The sequence below is a fragment of the Cebidichthys violaceus genome, unplaced genomic scaffold (genome assembly GCF_023349555.1).
Source record: "Cebidichthys violaceus isolate CVI_PGR_0920_01 unplaced genomic scaffold, fCebVio1.0.p SCAF_95, whole genome shotgun sequence".
Taxonomy (NCBI): domain Eukaryota; kingdom Metazoa; phylum Chordata; class Actinopteri; order Perciformes; family Stichaeidae; genus Cebidichthys; species Cebidichthys violaceus.
In genome coordinates, this window is record NW_027176981.1 from 265,531 (window position 1) to 291,609 (window position 26,079).

General features: G+C 42.2%; 1 protein-coding gene across 2 annotated transcripts; it reads right to left on the minus strand.

The window, feature by feature from the left end:
• Positions 1–1,516: 1,516 nt before the first annotated feature.
• lmf1 (lipase maturation factor 1) lies at positions 1,517–25,751 on the minus strand. Of its 2 annotated transcripts, XM_068704555.1 has the most exons (11): positions 25,540–25,751; positions 24,430–24,739; positions 23,669–23,679; positions 19,675–19,823; positions 12,095–12,160; positions 8,544–8,711; positions 7,928–8,108; positions 5,913–6,066; positions 4,669–4,852; positions 4,048–4,160; positions 1,517–3,588 (listed from the first exon to the last, which is right to left on the minus strand). In XM_068704555.1, the coding sequence occupies exons 1-11, from the start codon at positions 25,748–25,750 to the stop codon at positions 3,402–3,404; spliced, it is 1,734 nt and encodes a 577-aa protein (XP_068560656.1). In that variant the 5' UTR covers position 25,751; the 3' UTR covers positions 1,517–3,401. The 2 variants fall into 2 exon arrangements, with proteins under 2 accessions (XP_068560656.1, XP_068560657.1); XM_068704556.1 differs by lacking the exons at positions 23,669–23,679; positions 24,430–24,739; positions 25,540–25,751 and adding an exon at positions 23,580–23,652.
• Between the last annotated feature and the right edge of the window lie 328 nt (positions 25,752–26,079).

Below are 26,079 nucleotides of genomic sequence, written 5' to 3' on the forward strand. Positions count from 1 at the left end.
CATCTTCATTTAGAGCCCAACCTCTTGTGGAAGGCGCTGACTTTACATTTTAAAAGAAAAGTCATTTTTCCCATTAATGTCAATCCAATCTAATGGAGCCGGCATCTAGTGGTCATTAAAGGATCTGCGTAAGTCGACTCTGCAACAAGTTGAGGAGGTTGCAGCTTGTTGGCGCGGTAGCAGAGAGAGCCGAGTGTCAACGAAAACTAACCGTTTTGGGTTTACCATCAGTGATTAATGTCTTGGTCATGAATTTAGAGCAAAAAATGTGTGTCCAAGAGAAAGCCTGCTCTCTGTATCGACCAGATTGTGTGAAAACACCACATGAGTCACTCCGTATGTTTAAGGAGCTCTTAATCTTTCAGCTTGCAAACAGTCATTGTCCTGCATCCACTGTGACGATGCATACTATATACAGCATTTTACGCAACCACGAACAGAGGCGCTGGTGACTCACTGGAGCGTCTTCTTCTGCAACAATCCCCCTTTAGATAGAAGCCTCCACACCTGAGAGCTGCCCTGTACAACCAGTAGCCATTGGGCGGCTGACTGACTTGGCGATGGCTGTGATCAAACCAGTCTTTGAGCACTGCTGCCGCCGCCACTTTTAATATTATATCAGAGGACAACAGGGAAAACAGTGATCTGGTGTGCGTGATCTGTAAGTCAATCATCAAAGTCACACGAAAGCTGCGAAAAAGCGATTCTGCGAGGAAGATCTATTTGCAAGTCCGAAGGCGGGGAGCACAACAAACGGGACGCAGAGACGTTTGATGAGGAGGCTATTAAAAAAAAGCACACGCTGTGAGAGCGCTGCATCGTCGAAACACGAATCCACCACTGATAACAATAATAATAGTGATCGTTTATTTACCCTTCAAATCATTTTTCACTTCATATAATCACGGAGCCCTAGAGTTCAATATTGAATAAATAAACAACACATTAAGAAATAATCATATATATGTATGTGTGTGTGTGTGTGTGTGTGTGTGTGTGTGTGTGTGTGTGTGTGTGTGTGTGTGTGTGGGATTTGGCGACATCGATCGGTGAGGTTGCACATTGCAACCAATGGAAACTTCTCCCGTGTGGCTGATGTGAAAACGCAAATGGCCCTCTCTAGAGGCAGTGTTTGGTTTGTCCATTCTGGGCTACTGTAGAAACATGGCGGTGCAACATGGCGGATTCCATGACCATGAGCCGCTCCATAGGTAGATAAATGCGGCTTGTTCTAAAGTAACGAAAACAAAGATTCTTATTTTCAGGTGATACCACACTATAGAAAACATATGTATTAAAATGGTATTCCATTTCTGCCAATAGATCCCTACTAAATGCTACACGCGGCTCCTTTGTGAATTCATTAATTAATAATTGTGAGGTTGCTGTTGCACAAGGCACGTGTCAGGAAGTGGAAGTACATCCACATTTAAGCTGCACCGCATGTTTCAGGCAACTCTTTGGAAATATCTTCATCAGGTGGGTAGAATCAAAAGACAAAAACAGGCTCAATAAATATCTTCAAAATATGTTTCAATTTATTTGCAGACACATAATTTGAGTATTTTTGTTGTCAGGGACAGATATATATATATATATATATATGGTTTTGCTGGGTAAAATGTTGGCCTAACGGACAGAAGGGACGTCCTCCACTCAAAAACAACACCAGACTCAGTGCAGGTGGGTTAACGTTGAGGAACAATGATGAATGCGGGAGTGAACCACAAAGCCCAGACAGATGAATGAGCTGGAGAACGGCACCATCCAGTGTCCTCCTACCGTCACTAGAACTCCATGTTAATGAAAACATTTTGTACACATTCTTTTTCTTTTATTTTGAATTTTTGATGGGTTTTTATTTTTATAATCAACTCAAACCTTCTCATTTAAATTAGCTTTATTGTCACCTGCTTTCATACACTTCTGCCTAGGAGCTGAAGGCCGAAAGTCTTCTGATTATATTTCATCTAAATATCATTACTTGTGGCGATGATTAGAGATTGGTTGGTATAAATAATGCTGGTGAGACAAATTCCCTTTGAAAAGCCATTTCAGAGACAATTGATAAATATCTGGATGTCAACAGCCTGTCGGGCATCAGAAAGCTCAAAGATATGGAAATTTGATTTTGAGCAAAAATTCTGCAAGAAAGAGAGCGAGAGGCACAGCAATATCATCATCTATAAAACATAAATGATATATGACGATGACAGTGCTAGATGCGGGAAGAACAACAGATTTTGCAGCTGTTTTCTACAGCCTGTACGGAGCAATTTATTGCTTCAATCAATAACCTTTTTTTTGCATTTGAGTATACTAGTGTCTACTAGTGAAATCTGATTCACCTCTGATTCAAATGATCCCTTTATGATCCAGCTTGAGATGCGAGGATAAAGTCCCACTTATTGAACTAAATACACCCTCAATTGCAACTTCTCTCAACTTGGAAGATGACGTCCAAAACTCATAACTACGATAGCTCAGATTAGTGTAAACCCAGATGTAAACAGTCAGCGAGGGTAAACACATCCTAAAGGGGAGCAAGCAGACAAAAAAACAAAAACAAACAGAAGAGGACGGGAATCATGAAAAGACGAGCACACAAGAATAGAGGCAGGATGCTACAGCTGCAGTGGCACAACGGACAATGTGTCAAAGGAAGAGGGGCCAGTGTATAAACACAGTGGGGCTGATGAGGGACAGGTGAGGCTTGATGTGAGGAAAAGGGCGGAAAAGACAGAGTGCACCTGGTCGTCGGGTGAAGAAAGTCGACGCCTGGAGAACAGTTTTCCTCCAATTTAGCGTTGCACTGCTAAAAACACAGCAGACTCATGAAAACTAGAGATCTTTTCTTCTTTGTTCCACACGTTCTGTCACCTCATTGAATATATTTGGTGGGCGTGTTGTGCTAGCAGCGGCTAATGTAGCCTTGTCTAAACGCTCAGCTGAGCTGGTCAATGCGAGGTGACACAGAAACAGTCCCGAAATGTTCAGCCCTGTTCAAAACATTCTGTCAAAACATGACACTCCTCATCGGAGGGGAAAGGTTGAAGGGAAATCACAATTTAAATGTAAGCAGTTTTAATGTCGAAACGTTAGTGAAGTCACATTCAATACTCACATTGTTTTGTGAGATTCAAGGGGCGGTACTCATTTGTGATTCATAGATTCACTCCTTTCACGAAACCTTGAAAAGCGTCACAGTGTTTGAGTAAATATCAGGTTTTATGAAGCAGTTCTTCATGACATATTTCAATGTGGAAAAAAACACCTGATGGCATCCTTGGTCCTTTGAGCCTCTGTCCCACACCACTGAATCTGACCTCTCTCTCCAACCTCAACCACTGCAGACCTCAGGTCCCCCCCCCCCTTTGATTCTGTAGTCGGCCGTCATGGCTCTAGCTCCTGCCTGGCGCTATGTGTGGGTGGGGCCAGCTCCGGGACTGGAAGTAGCCCCTTAGTCCTTCCAGGTCCACGGGAGGGAAGTAGGCTCCGATGCGTTTCCTCAGCCACCACTTCCCCTCAGCCGCGCTGGTGCTGCCCGGCTTGCTGAACTTGTACCTGAAATGTTCCCCTCGAACCCACCTGAAGAAGAGGAGGACATGGAAAGGAGGGTCGTCCCGTGAGACAAAAAGGCATTGCAACTGTCAGCATCTGGTCTCATTAAAGTCATTTTCCTCTCAGGGCAAAGTATGACACTTATTAATATGTGTAACTATAGGTATACAGTATATTGTCCAAACAGGTTCATCTACATATTTCAGTTTTTGTATTTGAGCAAAAGAACAACTATGTGCTCATTGCTTCACTAGAGGGCGCTATAGCACAGAGAATACTAACTCATGAGCAGTATGGGTTTTTCATTTGATTGCTGCCAACATTTAACAACAGGTAGCAACCAGAGCTTGATCATAAATTGGACAAATGTGTGCCTGGGCGAGGTTGATATGGACATGAAGTGCTTTATGCTCATAGAAATCCCTCACGCTGTACGACGACCCTGCAGACGGATCTTTTCCCTGCGACTGTGTGCTCTGGGTTTACCTGGGAGTTTCTCTGCCTTGGAAGGGGTTGCGGTCGAGCAGCGAGAGGACGGCGCTGTCGTTGGACAGCAGACGTCCCGCTATGTGGATCACCCACTCACTCTGCTCGTAGGTCTGCACGGAAACACGGAGACAAGGTGTTAAAGGAAAGGACGAGGAAATGAGCCAAAGAGAAGGAGACGCAGGGTGTGAAAGAGACGGACATGTGGATTTAAGGAGGCAGGGAGAGACGGAGGGTGTGGTAAGAGTCTCTGAGGCAAAAGAATAAAGAATAAGACCAGAAGGTAAGAAACACAGATAGAGACTGACTATACCGAAAGTCACCTTATTTTTAGTACATGACACTACTGCCCCCTTGTGGCTTGACACGCTTAATGCCACATAGGAGAATAAACCAGCTAAACTCAGTCCTCTATTCGTGTTTTTTATCCTAGTTAACTTCATATTATCAGAGGCGACAGGGTGTTTTTTTAAATGGAAATCTTACATCTAAAAAGGTACTGATTAATGGCATCCGTTTTGGCACTAATATCAGCCAAAACCCATGTTCACGCCAAGTGAATCTGTTTTTTTAGGCTGGTGGTACACTTCACTACGCACATCAACTCCCTCAGTGTCTCACCTGGAAGGCAGCAAACCACATGAGCCAGTCCAGCCGGTAGTGGTACGGTGATATGAGGCATGGCCGCCGGTAAACGTCCCCCGGCTTACACAGGAACTGGTACTCCTCCCACAGCGCCTCAGGGTCCTTGGGGTCCCGGCTCAGAGTGCCCTGGAAAATCACCTCGGTACGCTCCTTGGTGATGCTGGACAGAGTTTGGGGAGGAATTAGGTGAAAGTGAGTACGCTGATTTGTAAAACAACACTAAATGCTTCACAAACCGAGGGGAAGAGGCTAGAAGGCTGCAGAGTGGATGTGAACGTATGCAAGACTGCAGACATGAAGGACACCATTTAAAAGTGCAGATCCCTTAACGGGCACAGATTTTGAAATCTTGTGTAAAAGGAAGTGTGTAATGGCAGCAGGAATGTGGCATAATCACATTTTTAGACAGGTTCTGACCATAATAGTTAAAAAATATATATATTTTCTGCTACACAGACGACACTCGACCATAGCTTCAAGTTTCACAAAGCCAAATGGTTTTTTTTCTGTTTACCCGAATCATAAAAAGCTAACTATTTGGTTTGTCATAACAGCGAGGTGTTTGGATTATCTGGGACTTTACTTTATGGAAAGACACCGAGGACAAAATGTCCTTCCTCCTCATTGTGGTGGAGTTACAGCAGGACTCTGATAGACAGACACCTGAAACCTCTGCAAATAAAAACTAAACTTTTTTGCAAAGATGGGCCTTCATTTAGCGGCTGCAGCAACTCCAATTCAGCCATCGCAAGACCAATGCGCTGGTGGTCTGATCTCCATCCTCAGAGCCGCAGTTTGCTGCATCCCCACCCCCCCCCACGCTAATTATTCTTAGCGTGTGTGTGTGTGTGTGTGTGTGTGTGTGTGTGTGTGTGGGGGGGGGGGATTCTGAGATATTATTCTCTTCAATTCAGAGAAACAAGATAACCATGAAAAACGTTCTTAGAATAATGAGATAATCTCGCTAATCCAGAATCCATTAAATTAACTTTGAATGTTTCAGTTTCAATGATTAAGCCAACAGGAATGACGGAGGAAGAACCTTTGACCTTATATATAACAGTAGCCAATAACTTTCTCGATGAACACGTGTGAGTATAAATGTGAGCCTTCAAACCTTTAACCCACCTTAAGGTTTTACATTTAGACATTCATTTCAGCTGCTGTTCAAGCTGATCCAACGATACCGTGTCCAACCTCATGACCTGAGCGCCCCGTACCTGCCAAAGGCCCCGTAGGTGTTGACGATGCGCAGCGGGTCAAAGGAGGTGTTCATCACCTGCCTGGAACTCAACAGGTTCATCACCACGGGAATGCTCAGGCAGCCAATCAGAACGCCCAAAGAGATGTTCACCATCCGGCGTATCAACATACCTGTAATGCATACAGTATGTACACACACGCACGCACGCACGCACGCACGCACGCACACACACACACACACACACACACACACACACACACACACACACACACACACACACACACACACACACACACACAAAGAGTGGAATAGCATGAATTAATGGGAAAACTGCAACATTAGTCATCATACTCTGTCTAGACACTGCTCTTAGACAAATTGAACAAAATTGCAGGTCTTGTTTTGCCTGAAGAAGGTACTACAGCATTTTGTTTACTTGTTACATTTTGTAGACTATTGGAGAAATATTGCATCTCACGTTTGCAGTCCACGATTTTAAAATGAGACTGAGGGGCTCAGGGGAAAGACAGCAATTACAGCTTACATCAAGGCAACATGTTTGTTAGTGTCTGGCTGGTTTGTGTGCATGTGAACAGAATTAGTGCTATTAAGCGTGTAAGTCTGTGCGTGATGTAAAAGTGATGACTTCAACACTTCCTTGGTGGAAGAGGTTTGAGCTGTTGGATCACGGGACGGCTGGTATTGACAAACGTTGGCCGAGTCCGTGAGTTTCCTACCACCTGTGTCTGCCTGCTTATCCCACGCATGTTAAAGACATCAGCATAATCACACTGAAACCTTTTGCAAAATGGTCAAAATGATTAAAACATGCTCACGCACCAGGTAGAAGCCTATTTTATATTCAACGTCCTACAACAAAGCAAAGACACTCCTGGGTCCAATGAGACCAATTAGAGAGGGCTGTTGCTTTCACCACATTTTGAGCAGTCTGTATTGTAAAAATGTTAGCCACATACCATTCAATTCCTGTAAACCATATGGCTTCTCAGCTGTCCAGTAGCTAATCCCTTTTCTTCCCATAATTCCCAGTTTCTTCCATAATTCCCTTCCTCCTGTATCCATTAGCCTCGACTGTTAGAGTCTCTGGACCCATTGTGTGTAGTCAAGTTTAAAAAAAAAAAAAAAAAAAAGTAGTATGTGCAAATATGTTTTATTTTGCAATACCATAGAGTATATGACTCATATGATTTCTGGCTCTGGGGTTGTATGAGGTACTTGTCCATAATCAGTGTATTACTACAGTAGGTGACGGTCAGCACACCCTAGTTTGGAGAAACTGACAGGAGTACCAGGACGGGAGAAAAACCATGTACTGCTGTGTATGGGGGCAGTCGCGAAATATATTCTAACCACCTAAAAAAAGAAAAAACTATTTCAGTTTAAGTCTATATTTAGAATATTCACACCACTTCACCTTGCCGTCAGACAGTTCTTCCGATGAGGAAGCTGTTATCTATGCTCTCTTCAAAGCCAGTAGCCTCCTTTGACAAAAAAACAGTCATTTTACCTCGCAGAACATGGAAGTTACTACCGCTGCCTCGATCGGTTAGTTAGGTTGTGTTATTGTGGGACTTTGGTGAATCTCAACCTAACCCTTGAAAACACCAAAGTCAAACAATAACACAGTAACTCACTCACCGATCGAGGCAGCGGTACACCAGCAAACATGTCTGTTTTTGTCAAAGGAGTCTGGTGGCTTTGAACAGAGCAAAGGGCTGTCTGATGGCAAGGTAAAGTAGGGATTCTAAATATAGCATACACCTAAACTGATATTGACTTTTTTTTTTAGCTGGCTAAAATATGTTTCACTGGAACAGCACATTGCTTAGCATACGTGCTAGTGGAAGAGTGACACGATCCCACTTCAAAACCACCTGAACTATCCCTTTAAATGGCCACTTTGCTTAGTGAATTACTCTCACACTAATAACATTTAGGAGTCCTAAAGCTAGGACTGACATGACTTTATTTTGTCTCTCTATTTTTGGCCTCAGGTTGTTTTGTGAGTACCTTTGGTGGGTTTGGGGGTGCGTCCAGCTGAAGCCTCGTTCTGCAACTCGAGCACTGCCTTCTTGGCTCCACCTCGAGAGTAAAACAAGAAGCCCAGCGATGCGTCATCAAAACAGGCCAGACTGGGAACAATGGTCAGCCAGTTAAGGAAACTGAGGTTCCCACTCGCTATCAGAACCACCTATAGCACAAGAGACAAGGCCGAGTGGAAAGACACACAGGTGGTACAGAAAACATCAGAACAGAATAACTGTAGGATTCATTACACTGCATCACTTTAGCATTATGAGGCAAGTTAAGTACTGACTTATTTTGAGCCATGCAAAATCAACGACAGCAACATGAGCTCTGACACCCACTGCATATGATGCGCACATTAGCACAGCAATAATAAAGAAAAAAAAATGTAATAGAACACCTCCTTCCTTTAAATCAGCCAGTAAACATGTTTAATGTATTAACATTTAATGGCATGACTGGTCCAAAAGCAAGAACTAAGACGTCCAAAAGGCAGAGAGAGAAAAACTCTAAATTCAAAGTCTGGCTCTGTAGAAATACAGGCTTTCCCTCACAAGACGCCGTCATTGACGGAGAGTTGGTGAAAAGTGTGAGTTACCTGGAACAGGATCTGGACTGCTCCGTTGAAAATGCGCATCCGCCTTCCCAAGAAGGTGAAGAACGGGAAGATGAGTTCGATGAGGTGGTTGGAGATCGTCTCGAAACGATGAAACCACCACGGGGAGTGATGCAGGTAGTAGGACATGGGGTTGGGAACTGGCTGGGTCTGAAAGACGGAGGGAAAGAGAATGAAAAAGTAGGACAGTCAGAGGAGAAAAACCTGAAACCCAGACTATCTTTAAGCTTCTGATGATGCCAGAGATGGCGCTTTGTCAGGAAATGAGGGTTTGACAATATCATGTCCTTCAATCCTCCGTGGGTTTTAGTTCCATGCATTTATGCATAAAAGTTTAAAACCTGTACCAAACATTTTATTAAACGTAGACTTCTTCCACTGCCTTAAAAAAAAAAAAAAATTCTCAGCTTTACTTTGGCGATAAAATATTGCCTGAGCCCAGGATGGAGAGAGGAAACATTTCCATCTCTAAATATAGGTGGAACTTTATGTAAATGAAGGCAACCCCACCTAAACACACCTACACACACACACAAAACAGTTGCACAGAGCTGTGCAGTGTTCGTGTGCGTATGATTAAGTGTGTGTGTGAGAGGTGGTCACACGCAAACCGTGTAATAGCTGGACATGCAAATAGTGTCAGGTGAGGTGGTGAAAAATAAATACGGCACAGAAATAGGTGGTGTGGAAAAGAAAACAAGACACTGGCACACTAGTCTGTACTCTAATTGTTTTTTTATGGAATGGAAGAAAAAGAAATGGCGAGGTGGAGGGGGGGTTATTTAACCTGTAGCTCACCGAACCACCCCTGGAAATCCAAGGGCAAGCAGCCCGCAACCTCAGGCGACCACACAACCCCCACCTGGCCCGCGAGCTAGCTGCGCTACAACAAACAAGCCCAAGCAAACAAAACGCCGCCTGTACCGAAACACACCCAACGCAGGAGGGGATCTGAAAGAGAGCAGTGTGTCAGAGGGGGGTTAATAACGCCTCACCTGGCGCCAGCGGCTTCCGGCACTCCGTGTGTGTGTGTGTGTGTGTGTGTGTGTGTGTGTGCCTGTAAATCTTCATTACCCCCAAGGCCGTTGACAGTTGAGGTTGGAGAAACTGACCCAGCATGGAATAAGGTCCATCATGAAATACGATTTGTCAGGCGACAACATTTTTCTAAACGCACTACATTTCTTTACATTTCAAACACCTGCCAGCAGGTAAATTCGTAGTTGAGCTGAAGCCACGTTCTGTAGCTTTAGGATGTAAATGTGGCCAAGCACGGCAATTCAAGGATGAGGGTAAATGCTGAAAAGGTAGTAATTGACTTTTGTAAAGCGGACATGCTAATCTGCTGAATGTGTAATAAAGGGCAAATGTTTGCCTACTTGTCCACGCAAAACCCTGTAGACACCTACTGCTATATAGCTGGATTACAAGTAGAACAGACATACACAAGGACACAATAAAGCACGGCACAAATGAATTGATTTTAAGTGTAAAGAGAGTGCACGCACAAACACACACACACACACACACACACACACACACACACACACACACACACACACACACACACACATATAAATCACAGTAGAGTACATTGACAGCCACACCATACTGATTTACATGTGAAAATATCCAGCTTACGTTTTGACGTTACACATGATTCTCCTCATTTAACTGCATCAAGTACACATGCTGACCACTAACCACTGCTGCTCCTGTGCTCCATTTTAAACATGAACGACATAGACAACACAGTTAGGTCTTTGGTTTCTTTTAGCCATTGGAATTTGGAACGAATGCATCAGCGAATTGTTCAGTTACGTTTTGTTTTTTTGTGTAAACTTTCACTGAAAGATTCCTTCACCACCGCATAAGTACAGTGGGTCGCTGTGCCTTTAAGAAGTGCAGTCATTTAGGCTGGTTTCAGAGAGGACTTTTAATATCCTCAGACATTCATAGTGCCCAGAGGATGAACCCCACGGACTTTGGTGATCAAAGTCACTGACTTTTTCTAGCGACACCATGAGGTTGACATTTTTGTGTTTTTATGTCTCGACAAGTACAGGATGGTTGAAATTTGCGACAGATATTCAAGTTCAGGAAAATCTAGAGGATAAACCTTCCATCGAGCGCCATCATCAAATTTCTGTTCATCCAATACTTTGGTTCATGACCAAATACCTGCAAAGCTAAGCAGAAAGTATCAGATTGTTTTGCTTATAACATAGTTGCTCGGCCCTCCATCATATTCTGGCTCCCTAAATTGACACTCGGGTCATAAAATTGTTGAGAAACCCCAGTTTATAATCCCGTAAAACTAAGCAACGGTACTGACTTTGTGACTCACTATCATAATCTACATATTGCACAGCGGTGACTCTGCATATACAGAGAGCAACCAAAGAATGAATTGGCCAGTTCAGTCCATTTCATTTGATTAATTATCAGAGAGGACAGAGACCGTTTGGTATTTTACAAGAAATAGAGATAATGGATTCAAGTAGAGGATAAAATATCCCTCCACATATTCAATTTTACAACCCCCTTGGGTTGACAACCATTTCGTGATTTCCATGGAATTAGCAACGCTAAAACTGTTTCAATTGGAGGGAGGATGAATTGCAGCAGATTTACAATGCAGTGTAGCAGCAAACCAAACAAATGGAAAGGCAGAAACCCTGACTGCAACAGTTCATATACGAGGCGTGTCTTTCCCCGATTCCCTTCTTTAAGTAATCCAAGTTTCCATAATCTACAGCGGCACCAGATATCCAGACCCAAAAGAGCCATTGTATTGCAGTCCATCCTCCATGCCCAATGAATTTCAGACTGTGCGAGTATCTACACTGCAGAGCGTAGACAGCGTATTCTTGTCTGTGGTAATTACAGAAGCCGGGCCGCCTGCCTCTGCGGCTCCGTAACACGGAGCAGTGGGATTTGCACAACGTCGCGGTCCGCATACGAGGCCGTTTTATTGAAACCCACGACAGCGTGGTTACTGTAATGTGTTGCCCTGGTGTGGTTAGCCTGATGCGAGTTCATTTCCGTCTCGCCATCATCGAGGAGACACAGCCGTGGCACGATGTGTTTTGCATAGCTGGATCTGGACTTAAGACGTTGTGATTGTCAATGAAAACAAAGCTTTTGGGAAATTTCGAGAATCATCTTGTAAGTTATTTAGGAATCTTTGGTGCTCATGGCTCATCGATGTCTGGTATTTACTGCACTGCATTTCCCAATTTTCTGGCAGCAGCTGTTTTCAATGTAAAAAGTGCAGATAAACCCACTGACCACTACCTCGCCTAACTGCTGAGTAAGAAACTGTCAAATGAACATAGTGGAACAACTACAAATTTGGTTTCCTTTTCCATGGAAAGCACAAAAGTTCTTTCAGGTTTCTCTTAGTAAAGTCTGAACAGCTGACGATCAGGTTGGTCAGTTTAATCAGTTTATAGCTGCAGATCGAGAACGGTCATCTGCTTCACGTACTGCATTTGGCTGGCTAACATGATGGCGTGACACAGTGCACGCACCTCGTAGTGGTAGTCCATGCAGGTGAGGTCTCTCCAGCATTTGTCGCCTCGGATTTTGATGAGACCCTGAAAAAGACAGAAATCATACAAACAGTTAATGGTTCACGAGTTCTGTTGTAAAGCACGTCAAATAAGCGACCGTCAACAGTCCATTAGAAGATCAGATTGCATTCACTCAAATCCCACAATTTCCTGAAACGATCCAAAAGGAATAAAACCTGATTGGGATTTGACTTCCCTTAGGTGGTGCATACATGAAAAGGTACAGCAGCTATAAATGCATTGACCTCTCCTAATTAATACCCAGCTATGCGCTTGCACCGTTAGCCAAGACGGATAAGATGGAGGAGGCATGGTCATCGGTAGATAGGAATCTATAATCCATGTAGACAACCACATCAAAGATGAACACATTCACTTAATTAAGAGGACATGAAGTAAAAGGAAGGAAGAAGTGAGCTGCAGTGTGGTGCGGGTGACTGTGCAGTTAGTGCTCATTTAAATGAGACGTTCAGGACCACTGTGCATTGACTGTTTGCTAGGAGACCGACTGTAGTTACAGGTTGAGTACTAATCATATGTACATTTTAGTTTACTTCACTTGGGTCTTGAGCTTCAGCATTCATTCAAAGACAAACTGAAACATGCACTTCAGAACTTGGAAGTTGTGAATTTGTTTTTTTTGTATCGAGGGCACCAGTGCGACAACCAACTTCCAGGCTGGCCTACAGAAATACGTCATCTCTGCACAACTCTTTTCCCTTCTAAAGCGCGACAGCCAATGAGGAAACTCCATCTCTCACTCAGACCTTTGCGTTCATAGGGCTGGCCTCACCTTGCTGCAGTCCAGCAAAAAAAGTAGGTTCCATAGCATGTACACTTTCTGCAACAATCCCACAATGCAGTGCATCACATCTTATATTTGTGTTAAAATAACACAATGATGTGGATTCATTCGTATGCCCTGTACATGAGTGAGCGTCTATATGCTTAAATATATATCCTTACATCTAGGGAGTAGTGAACGAGTGAAGGGTGACTCCAGGGTACTTGTGAGCTGATGTAGGTCAGGGCCTAATCATGCACAACATCAACAATTTTTCAGTCAACATTCTTGCATTTAGAAATGAAATACAATCTGATAATAGCTGACAATGGGATTCTGCAAATGCAAGACGTCTGCTCGTTCTCACTTCATGAATCTAGCAGCCCTTATCAGTGATGGACAGTCTGCCTTAAAGACCAAATCTGCAAGAACAAATTGAATCAGCTTGCTGTCTGAACACATCATGAGGTGCTCTGGCCTTCAGCACTCAGTAGCACTCTGTCCCACTGACAGAGAGGCAATAAGCACTAAATAATCTGACTGTACAGGGTGTTAAGAACTGAACACTTTCTAAAAATCTGAAGTATCGTGCAAAACAAAAGTAGCTCCAGGCCTGTCTTCATTTTGGGGACTTGAAGGAAATCACTAACTGAGGTAAATGACACAGGTAATCACCCCCCCACACTAACACTTAAAACACATTCATCACATCATTTATTTGGAAACACCAAATGTGTCCTCAGCTCCAAGCCTGTTTTTCACCAAATGAACTAAATAAAGCTATCCAGGACACGAGACCATCAATATTGACACATCAGGCGGCCGCATGGAATGCAGAATAAATCATCCGCTAACTCCTGCTAACCAGATTTAGAAAAACCATTTCACTCTGATTACGAGCTCGGCTGTTGACTGCAGCTGCTGGCCGTCGAGATGAAGCGGCCGTAGATGTTCCTGATAATCTAATCGAGTCATGAGACCGTGAAATGTCAACAATTACAAGCTGACACACCTCTGACATGAACAGAGCCCAGAGCTCTGGGGGGGAAGGATACTGATGGAGATTTAGCAAATGTCCAGCAAGAACGCTGAGATTTAATGAAGAGAGTAACAAATACTTTGAAATATATACAACTCGGCTGCTAAAAGAAAAAAGAAAAAGGTAAATTCTCAATGTACATCACTGAAAGAGGCCAATCCTTATGAATTAGGAGACACAAAAAGGTCAAAGAACCTTGACAGATTGCTACCCATTACAGGCATTGATCCCGTGTTTGGGTTAGCGCCTAAATCTTCAATTTACAGATGTGTGTACAGGACCTTCAGATCTACGAGCCAAATGAAAACTAAGCAACCATCCGGACAGAGATAAGCTGGCTAACGTTATGGCAACGGAATGCTAACACAGCGTTGGCCAATCACGCATAATAAATCTCCCGTTATCCAGCAAAGAGAAACCCATAACGTTGAGTTTAGTGTGTTTTAGCATTTTTCAGCTCATTGTTTTGGTTTTGCGACCCACAACTTCATTGTTTTTTCTTCATTCTCACAGCTCTCATCTGCGTTTTCAGCCAAAGAGAACAGCTGTTATCGGCAAAAACACGAATGCTAATGTTTCTTCATCTCAGATGGGTAAGAAAATAAGCAACCGTTTCAACCTTAACGGTGATAATACGTCAAAGTTGTGTTTGCAGCTTGTTTCTGTTGCACCCAAGTGGCCACAAAATCAGTTGGTTTAGTTACTTCAGATTAACTGTAATCATTTCAGATCATTTGATGTATTTTTTTTGTTTTATTTCATACAGACGCTTAAGGTTTAGGAAATCTATTTTGATTTTGTATTTGAAAACATAGGAGAGGAAGACAAATGGAGGAAGGAAAAAAGGTTTTCCTCAAGGTTGTATCCTGTTCACTCCGGTTTTAGTATTACAGATAACTCTTCTTTGAACATTTGAAAGTAGAATAAAATTAGAGCAACCACAAAACAAAACTCTTATCAGTTATTTACCAGACTGTTCCTTGTAAGTTATCATAGGTTAAAGAGAGGAACACTTGTGTCGCAGCAGTAAAGCAGCACCACAGGACCTCATCATCAACTACACTTGTACCTCAAAGTCACAGTCACCCCAGATATTTATCATATTAGTCAAGACACACCGGTCCATTCCAGTGGGCCAGTTGTCTGCCAACACCCCGGACGAGTTAGTACGCCAGCAACACCCGAAATCCCAAAACCAATCCAATCCGCACTAACAAAACACATTCTCACGCTTACTTTAATCCCAGTTAACACCCCGAACTCCACACCTAGCGTGGCATTTCCGACTGATGGAGTGTTTAATGCAGATGTTCCTGCCAGCAGTGAAATGTGCAATCCAATTCAAAATCTCAGCGCCAGCACTTTAAAACAGGAAGCTCGTAAACATTAGCAGAAAACCAGAGAAGCTAATCATTTAACCGTTTCTTCACAAGAAATGTCCTCAGGCAACTCATTCTGTGATTAGGTAAAACATCAAGAAGCCCATATTCACAGGCTTTATTATCTATTAAACAACATGATTCATCTAATAGGTTTTCATGAATGAAATGACAGCAGTGTGATGCTCAAACAGTCACAGCGGTAACCACTAAACACTGTAGAAACACCCAACTATAGCCTGCTTGCTAACAAAGGTGTGAAACAGCGCAGCAAGTCTAGCAGCCCCCCCAACACACACACACACACACACACACACACACACACACACACACACACACACACACACACACACACACACACACACACACACACACACACACACACTGCCATCTTTGTGCTAAGCTAAAACAATGCTAACCACGTTCTGGACATATCTTTGTACTAGACGAACAAAGATTAAATTGATAGTGCCTTCTTATGTGATCATGAAAAAGCATACAAGCATATTTCCTTAAGTGTTTTCTCCTAGCGAATGCTATGCTATCAGTAAACGGCTAGCAAGTACAATTAGGTGATTTGTTTGAATTCAATTAGCCTGTTTTAAATCTTTTGGCGGCATGTTAGAAATGAAGCCCAGGTAAATATGCTGCGTTCCATTTGAAATTGACAACATTTCAACTGGAAAACCACCTGAAGTGGGATTTCCGACTCGGATGAACCCTACCAACGGCTAAACGAATCAACAGTATAAAAGCTACAGTATTTTGCTGTTGATTAGCACTTTTGTCTTACTTGCATCTCATTAGATGAGTCAGTACAGTACTGTCCAACTTCTTTCTGCGGACATGTTGCTACGGTGTTTGTGTCAACTCAACAGTACAACTGCGTTAGTATCAACTGTTATTGCTAACAATGGCTAACCTGGCTGGAGCAAACCCCATAAACTTTTACGACTTGTTGTAGCTACTGGAACGCAGTCGACTCACATGTGAAGTCATTCCCAACAGGTAAATGGAATGCAGCAAAAGATTACAATGGGTACAAAGAAATGCTTCCATTATTGTATTTGTTAGGGCTTTACTGGGACAATTAATTCACTGTAGCACTGAGAAGAGAGGCTAGAGAGGCTACCGGCCTTTAATATGATGAAGAACTTCAGTGACATGGACAGATGTTGAGAGGCTGGGGAGCCTGAAAACAAGCACACTAAAATGTATCACCCCAGCACAATAATTAAATAGTGGAACCACATCTTAAAGGGTCATTGCTACATTGACGTCCAATGAAAGCTCAAGCTAATTTATTTATTATTTAAAAAGGAAATTAAAAAGGTCTATAGGGCTGTATATCCACCTTCACTACTTTCCCGCTCTGCCCTTATGTAAACATGACTAATCACATTTCAGAATATTTACTGTAAGCCACCACACCACAGTCCTATAAGACCACATTAGCTACACTTTTTCGTAGTTTATCGCCCGATTACCCGCACAGGCTGATGATGCAAACAAGCTGCCGCAGCACAAATCAAGCCAGCTGCACTTGTCCCAACACAAGTCACATGATATACGAACACATTCAGCTATACTAATGGGGACACCAAAAAAGGCAATTCATCTAATCAAATACTTCTATGTGAAGACTCTTGTTTAGCATAACATATGGTCAGCAGACACTTTTTTTCTATTTTTGCAGCCACATGTTGGAAATTATTATGTTTGGGCAACCTGCTGTGCCAATACGGTGGGTGTGTGTGTGTGTGTGTGTGTGTGGGTGTGTGTGTGTGTGTGTGTGAAGTTCTGTTCTGGTGAGCCAATTAATTCTCGTATGAGGTGGTGCTTTATCTAGCTTAGCAGAGTTTATTATCAAAGGTAACCAAGGAAACACAAGCGTTTGATTCCTTTGATATTAATGGGATACTTTTCCACGACAATATCTCATTAATGTATATTTTTAGGATTTGTGTTGAATTATTGCAACAGCTGGTTCAAAGAATAATAAGGGGAAGATGTGACTAAAAGCATATGAGCCCATCCCAAGTATTAATATAAGCTACCAATCGTAATGCATTTTGAAAATATGGATGTGACAGATACCACCATGACAGCATGTACCATGACGACAGAAAAAAGGAGCATCACTTCAAACATTAGAGATCAAAACCATGTAACCAGAGTGTGACAATCTTCGACATTTCTAAGTTACGCTATGAAAATGAAAAGAAACGCTCAACAAACGCGATGGGTGGGCTCATACACAGAATCTACCACTGGGTTCCTGTGAGGGGAGGGGTCCTTTGGATTGTGCGCTGAGCCGTGTCGTCCTCACAAGCAGAAACTGTGTAGCGGTGACAGCAGTGGTGAACCACGGGCTGTCACACAGATAAAGGACTGTGACCAGGGTGGATCAAACACTGAGGGGCTGCTGCGCTGCTACACGAGGACACTGTGACGGAGGCTCAGCTCTTCCTGGTCGCCTACAAACTTGAGCCCTCCCACCGAATCGTCCTGCAATCTGGAATGGATTTGTATATGCAAAATGCTATTCCTAGGAATGTTCGTTACACATTTAAGTTTTCACAAAAGAAATGTAGCCGAGTAGTTCCCTGTGACATATTTGTTTCCTTTGTTTATTGTGTGACGTCTGGATTTGATTTCCTGACAAACTTTCAGAGTTCTGGATGTCTGACATTCTTGCCAGCACTTGAAGCATTGTTACAAATTAGGTGGGAAAAATGAAAATCTCATTGTGGAAATCCCGCCTAAATCTAATCATCTGATCCTATTGGGCTGAAAGTTATCCGTTTTCTGCATATTTTAAAATATGTCATGGTGATCAACACTTTCTGTTACCGTCACTGGAGGAGATGAACCCATTCAAACATTCAAAAATCTAAAATAAACACAAGCAGAACTTAAAATTCAATTCAATTCAAATTAGGAAACAAGTAAGATAGTAGCCATGTGTGATGAACAGATAAAGTGAATGTTATGCACAAACAGTGGACATACTGCGTGAACTAGGACTACAACAAACGATTATTTTGTATGGTCGACTATTCTCTCAATTAATACAGTGTAGTATTTAAATATAAGTTAGATAATTCATAATTTCCTAGAGCCCAAGGTGATATATCTGGTTTTGGCTGACAAACAACATCATTAAATTTACTGTAATGCAAGACATGAAAAAGCTGCCTGTTTTGACATTTAAGAAGCTGGTGTGTGTGTATATATATATACATATACATATACATATATATATATATATATATATATATATATATATATACATATACATATACATATATATATATATATATATACTGTTACTGTCTAATTGAGTTTGAAGCTTCTAATTGTAAATAAACATACATTCATATGTGGACATGTAGAGTTCCGTTCCAAAATCTGCTGAATATTTCTGGGAACAAAAGTACTATGTTATGAGCCAAAAACTCATTCGGTTCATAATTTGTATCAACTCAACGTTTCCTTCCACCCTTTGCAACATAAATGCAGTCCAGCATACCATAGACGAGGTGACTTCAGTACTAAACTCACTAAACTAAACTCTCACTGACTTTGCATCTTGCTGACTGAAATTCGCTCTCTACAGTCAAACAGGGCTGAGGTGGTTCCCCTTGTGTTTCAGCTCTCTTCGTGGTCCTTGTAGGAAAAACCCTGCTGGATTTGTGGCGACTGCAGTGATTGGCAGATCAAACCCAGTCGGTGGTCTAAAATTCACCATGGAGACTGTCAAACAACCAGACATGTTGTTTAGCCGACCATATATTTGGGTTGGATTTCTAAATACTGGCAGTGTTTTGTAGCAAAGCACTGCTCCAAAAGAAACGATCTGAAGTCAGGAGGACAAACACTGAAATGCCCAAGGGAATTAAACTGTTGCAAACTGGCTTTATTTCTCCATGTTGGCTTGCTGGATGTATTCAGGTATGTGTTTGTGCACGTGCGAGTGTGTGTGTGTTTGTGCGCATGCGAGTGTGTGCGTGTGCGTGTGTGTAAAGTACATGCCTTTCTGTTTAGACTGGACTATTATTAATGTCTGTGCAGGGTCTCCCCACAGGAAATGTGTTAGTCGAGGTGCTGGTGGCAGTGAATGGGTTTTAGGAATAAGACATGTTCTGAGTCAACTCCAATCAATTATGTCTTACTGTGTTTGACAAGTTAAACGGCTGCTTTGAGAAGTTCTACGCAAAAAAAAAAAAAAAAAAAAAAATCAAAAAATGATATCACTGCATCAAAACAGTGTCTCTTGTTTCGGTCCGAGAGATGCAGCGTACCTGTGAATGTAACTGTAAAGGGCTTTACTCACAGCTCCCAGCATGATGCGAGCGATGAGCCATCTGAAGGTCCAGATGCAGATGAGGGAGGGGGGGCAGCGGCGGGGGACCTGGGACAGAGTCCACACCGGACACAGGAAAATGGCCAGAAATCCCGTCTCCAACAGCTGGCTCTCCCAACCTGGAAAAATAATCAGGGCATCATTTGTAAAAAAAAATTAAAAATTCCTACGAAACAAACAAATGATGTTTAATGCTATTAACTGCACACAGAACACTCAAGCTAAACCACACACATGATTTCATACATTATACATACATTTTGGCTAGGAGTTGTTTGTAGCTCAAAGCAGAATATGATACACTGTAAGTAAACAGGTTGATTCTATGGTAAACAGTGGTGGGCCGGCTTTTTTTTTTACACAGCACACTTTGCTTGGAGCTGCTTAAAACTGCTAATCATTACAAACGTGGTACTAGCGTATGTTAACATTATTGGCTTAGCCCTAAATGCTCATGTCAGTAGGATAATGTGCTTGCAATGACAATGCACACGCTGATGTTTAGCAGGTATGATAGAAGCATGCTAGCGTTTGCTAATGAGATGGCGCTGGACCCACGTCGTTAGGATACATCCTGTAGAAACAATGAATGTCCGTACAAGATTTTGCGCGGATCCATCTAGTAGATGTGGAGATATTTCATATGATAGCTGAACTCTTTGACCTGCTGGTGGGGCTACATGAAAGGTCAGGGATCACCAGAACCAGTAGGCTTCATCCTCTGGGGACCATGAATGTCTGTATAGAGATCCACTGCCATCTTTAAAACAGTTGCTGAAATATTTCAGTCTGAACCAAAAGTGTTGGACCAACGGAGCAACGTTGCCATTCCTACGGCCATGCTGCTAGCTTGGCAAGAAATCACACGAAAAGTGATGAGCAGAATGGAAAGTTTGAAATCTGCAGTTTGATTACATACCGAGCAAACTTAATCTACTGATGACGACCATGTTATATGGTCAAAAGCCCCAGAAGACATTATGGGTACCTTGTGTAAAGATTATTTAACTTGCACAATTTCTGTCAAGCATGAGACCAATGTCCCTTACAGCAAAACAAACATGTCCTCTGGTTTTTAGTCTAGACTTGGAAACAATTGCTGGAGCTTAAGTCTGCAGACTTAAAGCTGCACTGTCAGCTACAGGGCGATAATAGGTCCAAAAGAAAACAGGGAGTGAGAGTGGAAGACAGTGAGAGTGAGAGAAAAAGAGAAGAAAAAAAAAAAGACATTTTTTAAAAAGAGACACAGAAGCCACAATCCCCAACCACAGACATTGGCCTGGCGTCTCTGACTACAAAGTGTCATTAGCCAATCACAGAGCTGCCACTGACCTCGCCACTTATCTGGGCCGGAGCCCTACGTACCACCTCCCATTTATACTTTCTTAAGTCTTTCCTTTCTGACCCCCCCCCCCCCCCTCTTTATTATTGCGTTCATGAGAGTTTATTGGGTTCGCTGTGTAAATAGACACTGGCCTGCACATCAGTAACGCAGCGTTCTGTCAGCGACTGCATTTTAACCAAAGAACTGGCTGTGAACTATTTGGGGAACAATCATAAGAAAGCTGAGTGTGTCAGAAGCATGAGTATAAAGCACATTCATGCTGTGATTGAACTGTTTTTGCTTTTATTGTTTAAGGTTCATTCCCAATAAAATCATACAATCCTTCTTGAATTAAATAATAGGATGGGGTAGATTTACTTTATACACATATATACACACACACACACACACACACACACACACACACACACACATATATATATACACACACACACACATATATATATACATATATATACACACACACACACACACACACACACACACACACACACACACACACACACACACACACACACACACACACACACACACACACACACACACACACACACACACACACACACACACACACACACACACACACACACACACACATATATACATATACATATATACATATACATATACACAGTTGTGGTCAAAAGTTTACATACACTAAAGAACATAATGTCATGGCTCTCTTGAGTTTCCAGTTATTTCTACAACTCTGATTTTTCTCTGATAGAGTGATTGGAACTGATACTTCTCTGTCACAAAAAACATTCATGAAGTTTGGTTCTTTCATGACTTTATTATGGGTTAACAGAAAAAGTGATCAAATCTGCTGGGTCAAAAATATACATACAGCAGTGCTAATATTTGGTTACATGTCCCTTGGCCATTTTCACTTCAATTAGGCGCTTTTGGTAGCCATCCACAAGCTTCTGGCAAGCTTCTCGTTGAATCTTTGACCACTCCTCTTGACAGAATTGGTGCAGTTCAGTTAAATTTCATAGCTTTCTGACATGGACTTGTTTCTTCAGCATTATCCACATGTTCTCAATGGGATTTAAGTCAGGACTTTGGGAAGGCCATTCTAAAACCCTAATTCTAGCCTGATTTAGCCATTCCATTACCACTTTTGATGTGTGTTTGGGGTCATTGTCCTGTTGGAACACCCAACTGCGCCCAAGACCCAACCTTCGGGCTGATGATTTTAGGTTATCCTGAAGAATTTGAAGGTAATCTTCCTTCTTCATTATCCCATTTACTCTCTGTAAAGCACCAGTTTCATTGGCAGCAAAACAGCCCCACAGCATAAAACTACCACCACCGTGCTTGACGGTAGGCATGGTGTTCTTGGGGTTAAAGGCCTCACCTTTTCTCCTCCAAACATATTGCTGGGCATTGTGGCCAAACAGCTCGATTTTTGTTTCGTCTGACCACAGAACTTTCCTCCAGAAGGTCTTATCTTTGTCCATGTGATCAGCGGCAAACTTCAGTCGAGCCTTAAGGTGCCGCTTTTGGAGCAAGGGCTTCCTTCTTGCACGGCAGCCTCTCAGTCCATGGAGATGCAAAACACGCTTGACTGTGGACACTGACACCTGTGTTCCAGCAGCTTCTAATTCTTGGCAGATCTGCTTTTTGGTGGTTCTCGGTTGACTCTTCACCCTCCTGACCAATTTTCTCTCAGCAGCAGGTGATAGCTTGCGTTTTCTTCCTGATCGTGGCAGTGACAAAACAGTGCCATGCACTTTATACTTACAAACAATTGTTTGCACTGTTGCTCTTGGGACCTGCAGCTGCTTTGAAATGGCTCCAAGTGACTTTCCTGACTTGTTCAAGTCAATGATTCGCTTTTTCAGATCCATGCTGAGCTCCTTTGACTTTCCCATTGTAGCGTTTGTGGGCGTTTGTATCCAATGAGCCCTATTTAAATGGCCTCAGAGAAGTCACCAGCTGTAGTCACTCATAATCACTCACAAGAAGTTAAGAGGCCATGCTATGAAGCTCATTTCATTGACACAACTTTCTAAGTCACCAAAATTGCTAATTCATGTTGCTGTATGTATATTTTTGACCCAGCAGATTTTGTCACTTTTTCTGTTAACCCATAATAAAGTCATGAAAGAACCAAACTTCATGAATGTTTTTTGTGACAAAGAAGTATCTGTTCCAATCACTCTATCAGAGAAAAATCAGAGTTGTAGAAATAACTGGAAACTCAAGAGAGCCATGACATTATGTTCTTTACAAGTGTATGTAAACTTTTGACCACAACTGTGTGTATATATATATATATATATATATATATACATATACATATACATATATATATATATATATATATATATATATATGTGTGTATATATATATATATATATATATATATATATATATATATGTATATGTGTGTATATATATATATTTTTTTTTGTATATGTGTGTATATATGTATGTATATATATATATTTTTTTTTTTTTTTATAAATACACACACACGTTTCTATAGACACACTAAAATTATTTCCAAACCGGAGTGTCTCACATAAATGCTTTCCCTTAGTTTCACGACTTCTATTTGATGTAGAGGAAGAAAGGAAGCGGTCCTGGATTTTGTCCGTGTTGTTCACTTACCGAAGGAGTACCTAGAAAAAGAAGAAAACAAAAGGACACGGCAATATTAAAAAAAAAACAATCTGACATTATATAACCTAATAAAGTTATTATGGTAAGCCAATCCTCTCAAGAATATTCTCATTTCTTTGTGGGAATTAAATGATATGTGTTTTTCCCAGTAACGTGGGCAGAAGACTCTTGACAAAAGGGTGAGCGTGGTCACACATAATATTTATGGTCAGGGCATCAAAGCAAAAGTGTCTGCCACAAATGAACACTTTGATGCACTCCTTGATGCAACAAACTAACGAGCTGGAATGGAATATCTAGAAAGAACTCAAGTTGACAAAACTGAAGATTATTTTCTTTACTTATTTATATTTTGGCCACTTTCGGCCACAAGCATAAAATGCCTGTTTACACATCTAACAGTCAGACACGAAATAAGCATCAATTTGGAGTCGTGTCTCCGTCCACCTGATGAATGCAAGTCCAATATATACTCTCTCTTTTTAGCTCCGTTTTTGGTCTCCACCAACTCTGGCTTTTTACCAGCTAAATGCTACAGGCGCTGACTTGAGCGGTTAGTGCGCAGTAGGTTTATTAGAGCTTTATTAAGAGAAAAATAATTAATGTGCAACATTTAAAGACTTTAAATGGGTTTTTAAAAGCTGAATCTGGCCATTTTATTTAGCAAAATTGTATACATGGAGTTCTTGTTACACAGTTTGTCCTCCACATATAATCCCAGTTGATGTTTGTGTACGTCCCAGACTCACCACAGCTGTCCCACGCTGACCAGGGAGTGGTAGAGCACCCACAGCGTGACCATGACCACCATGTTGGCCATTCCCGTCACGAGGACGAAGGCTGACAGCGCCATCCCCCCCAGGGCGATGCCATCCAGGTTGGCATCCATGTCGCTCCAGTCTAAGAGCCAGAGGACGGAGGGCGTGTAGGCGAAGGCCGCCGGGCCTATCTTTCCTCCCACGTAGCGCTTCACACTGTTCAGGTAGCTCTTGCAGGACATTAGGCCGCGCTCGCCTATCAGCTGCTTGTTCTGGTTGTACGCGACGCTGAACGCCACCACTGCAGAGAAGAGAGGAGACAGAGGAGACAGAGGAGGTTTACCCATGCAAAACATAACTGATCCTTATAGGTCATGGAAACAGGGGGCTGCTGGGATTCCTGAACAGGAAGTTCATTTGCTCTGAGCATTGAGGTGGTTTGCCCAGAAACGTAAAGACCCCAGGTGACCTATCGCTCAGGGGCCCCCGGGCAATATTGATTGAGGGCAGACTGCAGGAAAAACCTTGGAAACCGTGGAGGGATTTGCATCTTCCAGCTGAACAGGGGCCACCGGAATACCCCAAACGAGGAGCTGGAGGAATGCTAGCATCCTCACACTATTTATTGTAGATTAAAATGCAGGACTTCTGCACTGGGGTTTTACTACTTTACCTAAAAAAAAAAAAAAATGTAAAGTCTATTGAATTGCTAATGAAACACTTCCATCACTAAATCTCCTGTGGTAATTAACACTTGTTAAGCCCTAAGTGTCACTAACTTACACTAAACAGATTCAGAGATGTTTTTCTCCATAATACATGCTGCACTTTTAACAGTTCACAACATTGGGACAGGTGACAGCTAACTGGAGCCCAACTTGAGGAGCTGAAAGCGGAGAGTCGCGTTAAAGCTTCAAATGAAGATAGTAAGACACCAGCACACTAAAAGGAGAATACGAGCAAAGAGCTAGCTAACTAGCTTACTAGTTAACTAGCTAGCTATAACTAAAATAAGGACTCCGCATCTCTTGTGGACCTTAGCGGAAAGGACTCACTGCTACTGAGCGCCTCACCAGTAACGCTAAACGTCAACGTGCTTACAGTAAATAAAGGCGACGGAGCGCAGCAGCACGACACGAGTGAGCCAGTAAGTCCCGGTCTGTAACGGACGGGGTCCCTTTTCATCCTCCGTGTCCTCGCTGCCGTCCGCTCCATGCTCCTCGCTGCTGTCGGCACACTTTGACTCCGTCTTTCTGCTGTCAACACGTCTCTTCCTCACGGAGCTCTCCCAAGTGCCACCGGTGGCCGCCATGTTTGCGTGGCTCCACTGTCACGTGACTACTACAACTCGGAAGTGCGTTATTATTAATAATAATAATAATAATAATAATAATCATGATAATAATTTAAAGATAATAAAATCATCATTATTACTATTAGTATTATTAGCATGTCTTGGAATTTAAATAATAACTGAATAAATAAGATAAAGAATAAAGAAAAACGTTCGGGGTGTATGTCTGTTGTATTAATATAAATAAATAATATAATAATAACAGGCAGTGACAGGATTTTAATGTTAGACTTGCTCAGGATGGAGCTAATTTAAAGTACTTATTTATACTGTTGCAGTGTCAATGT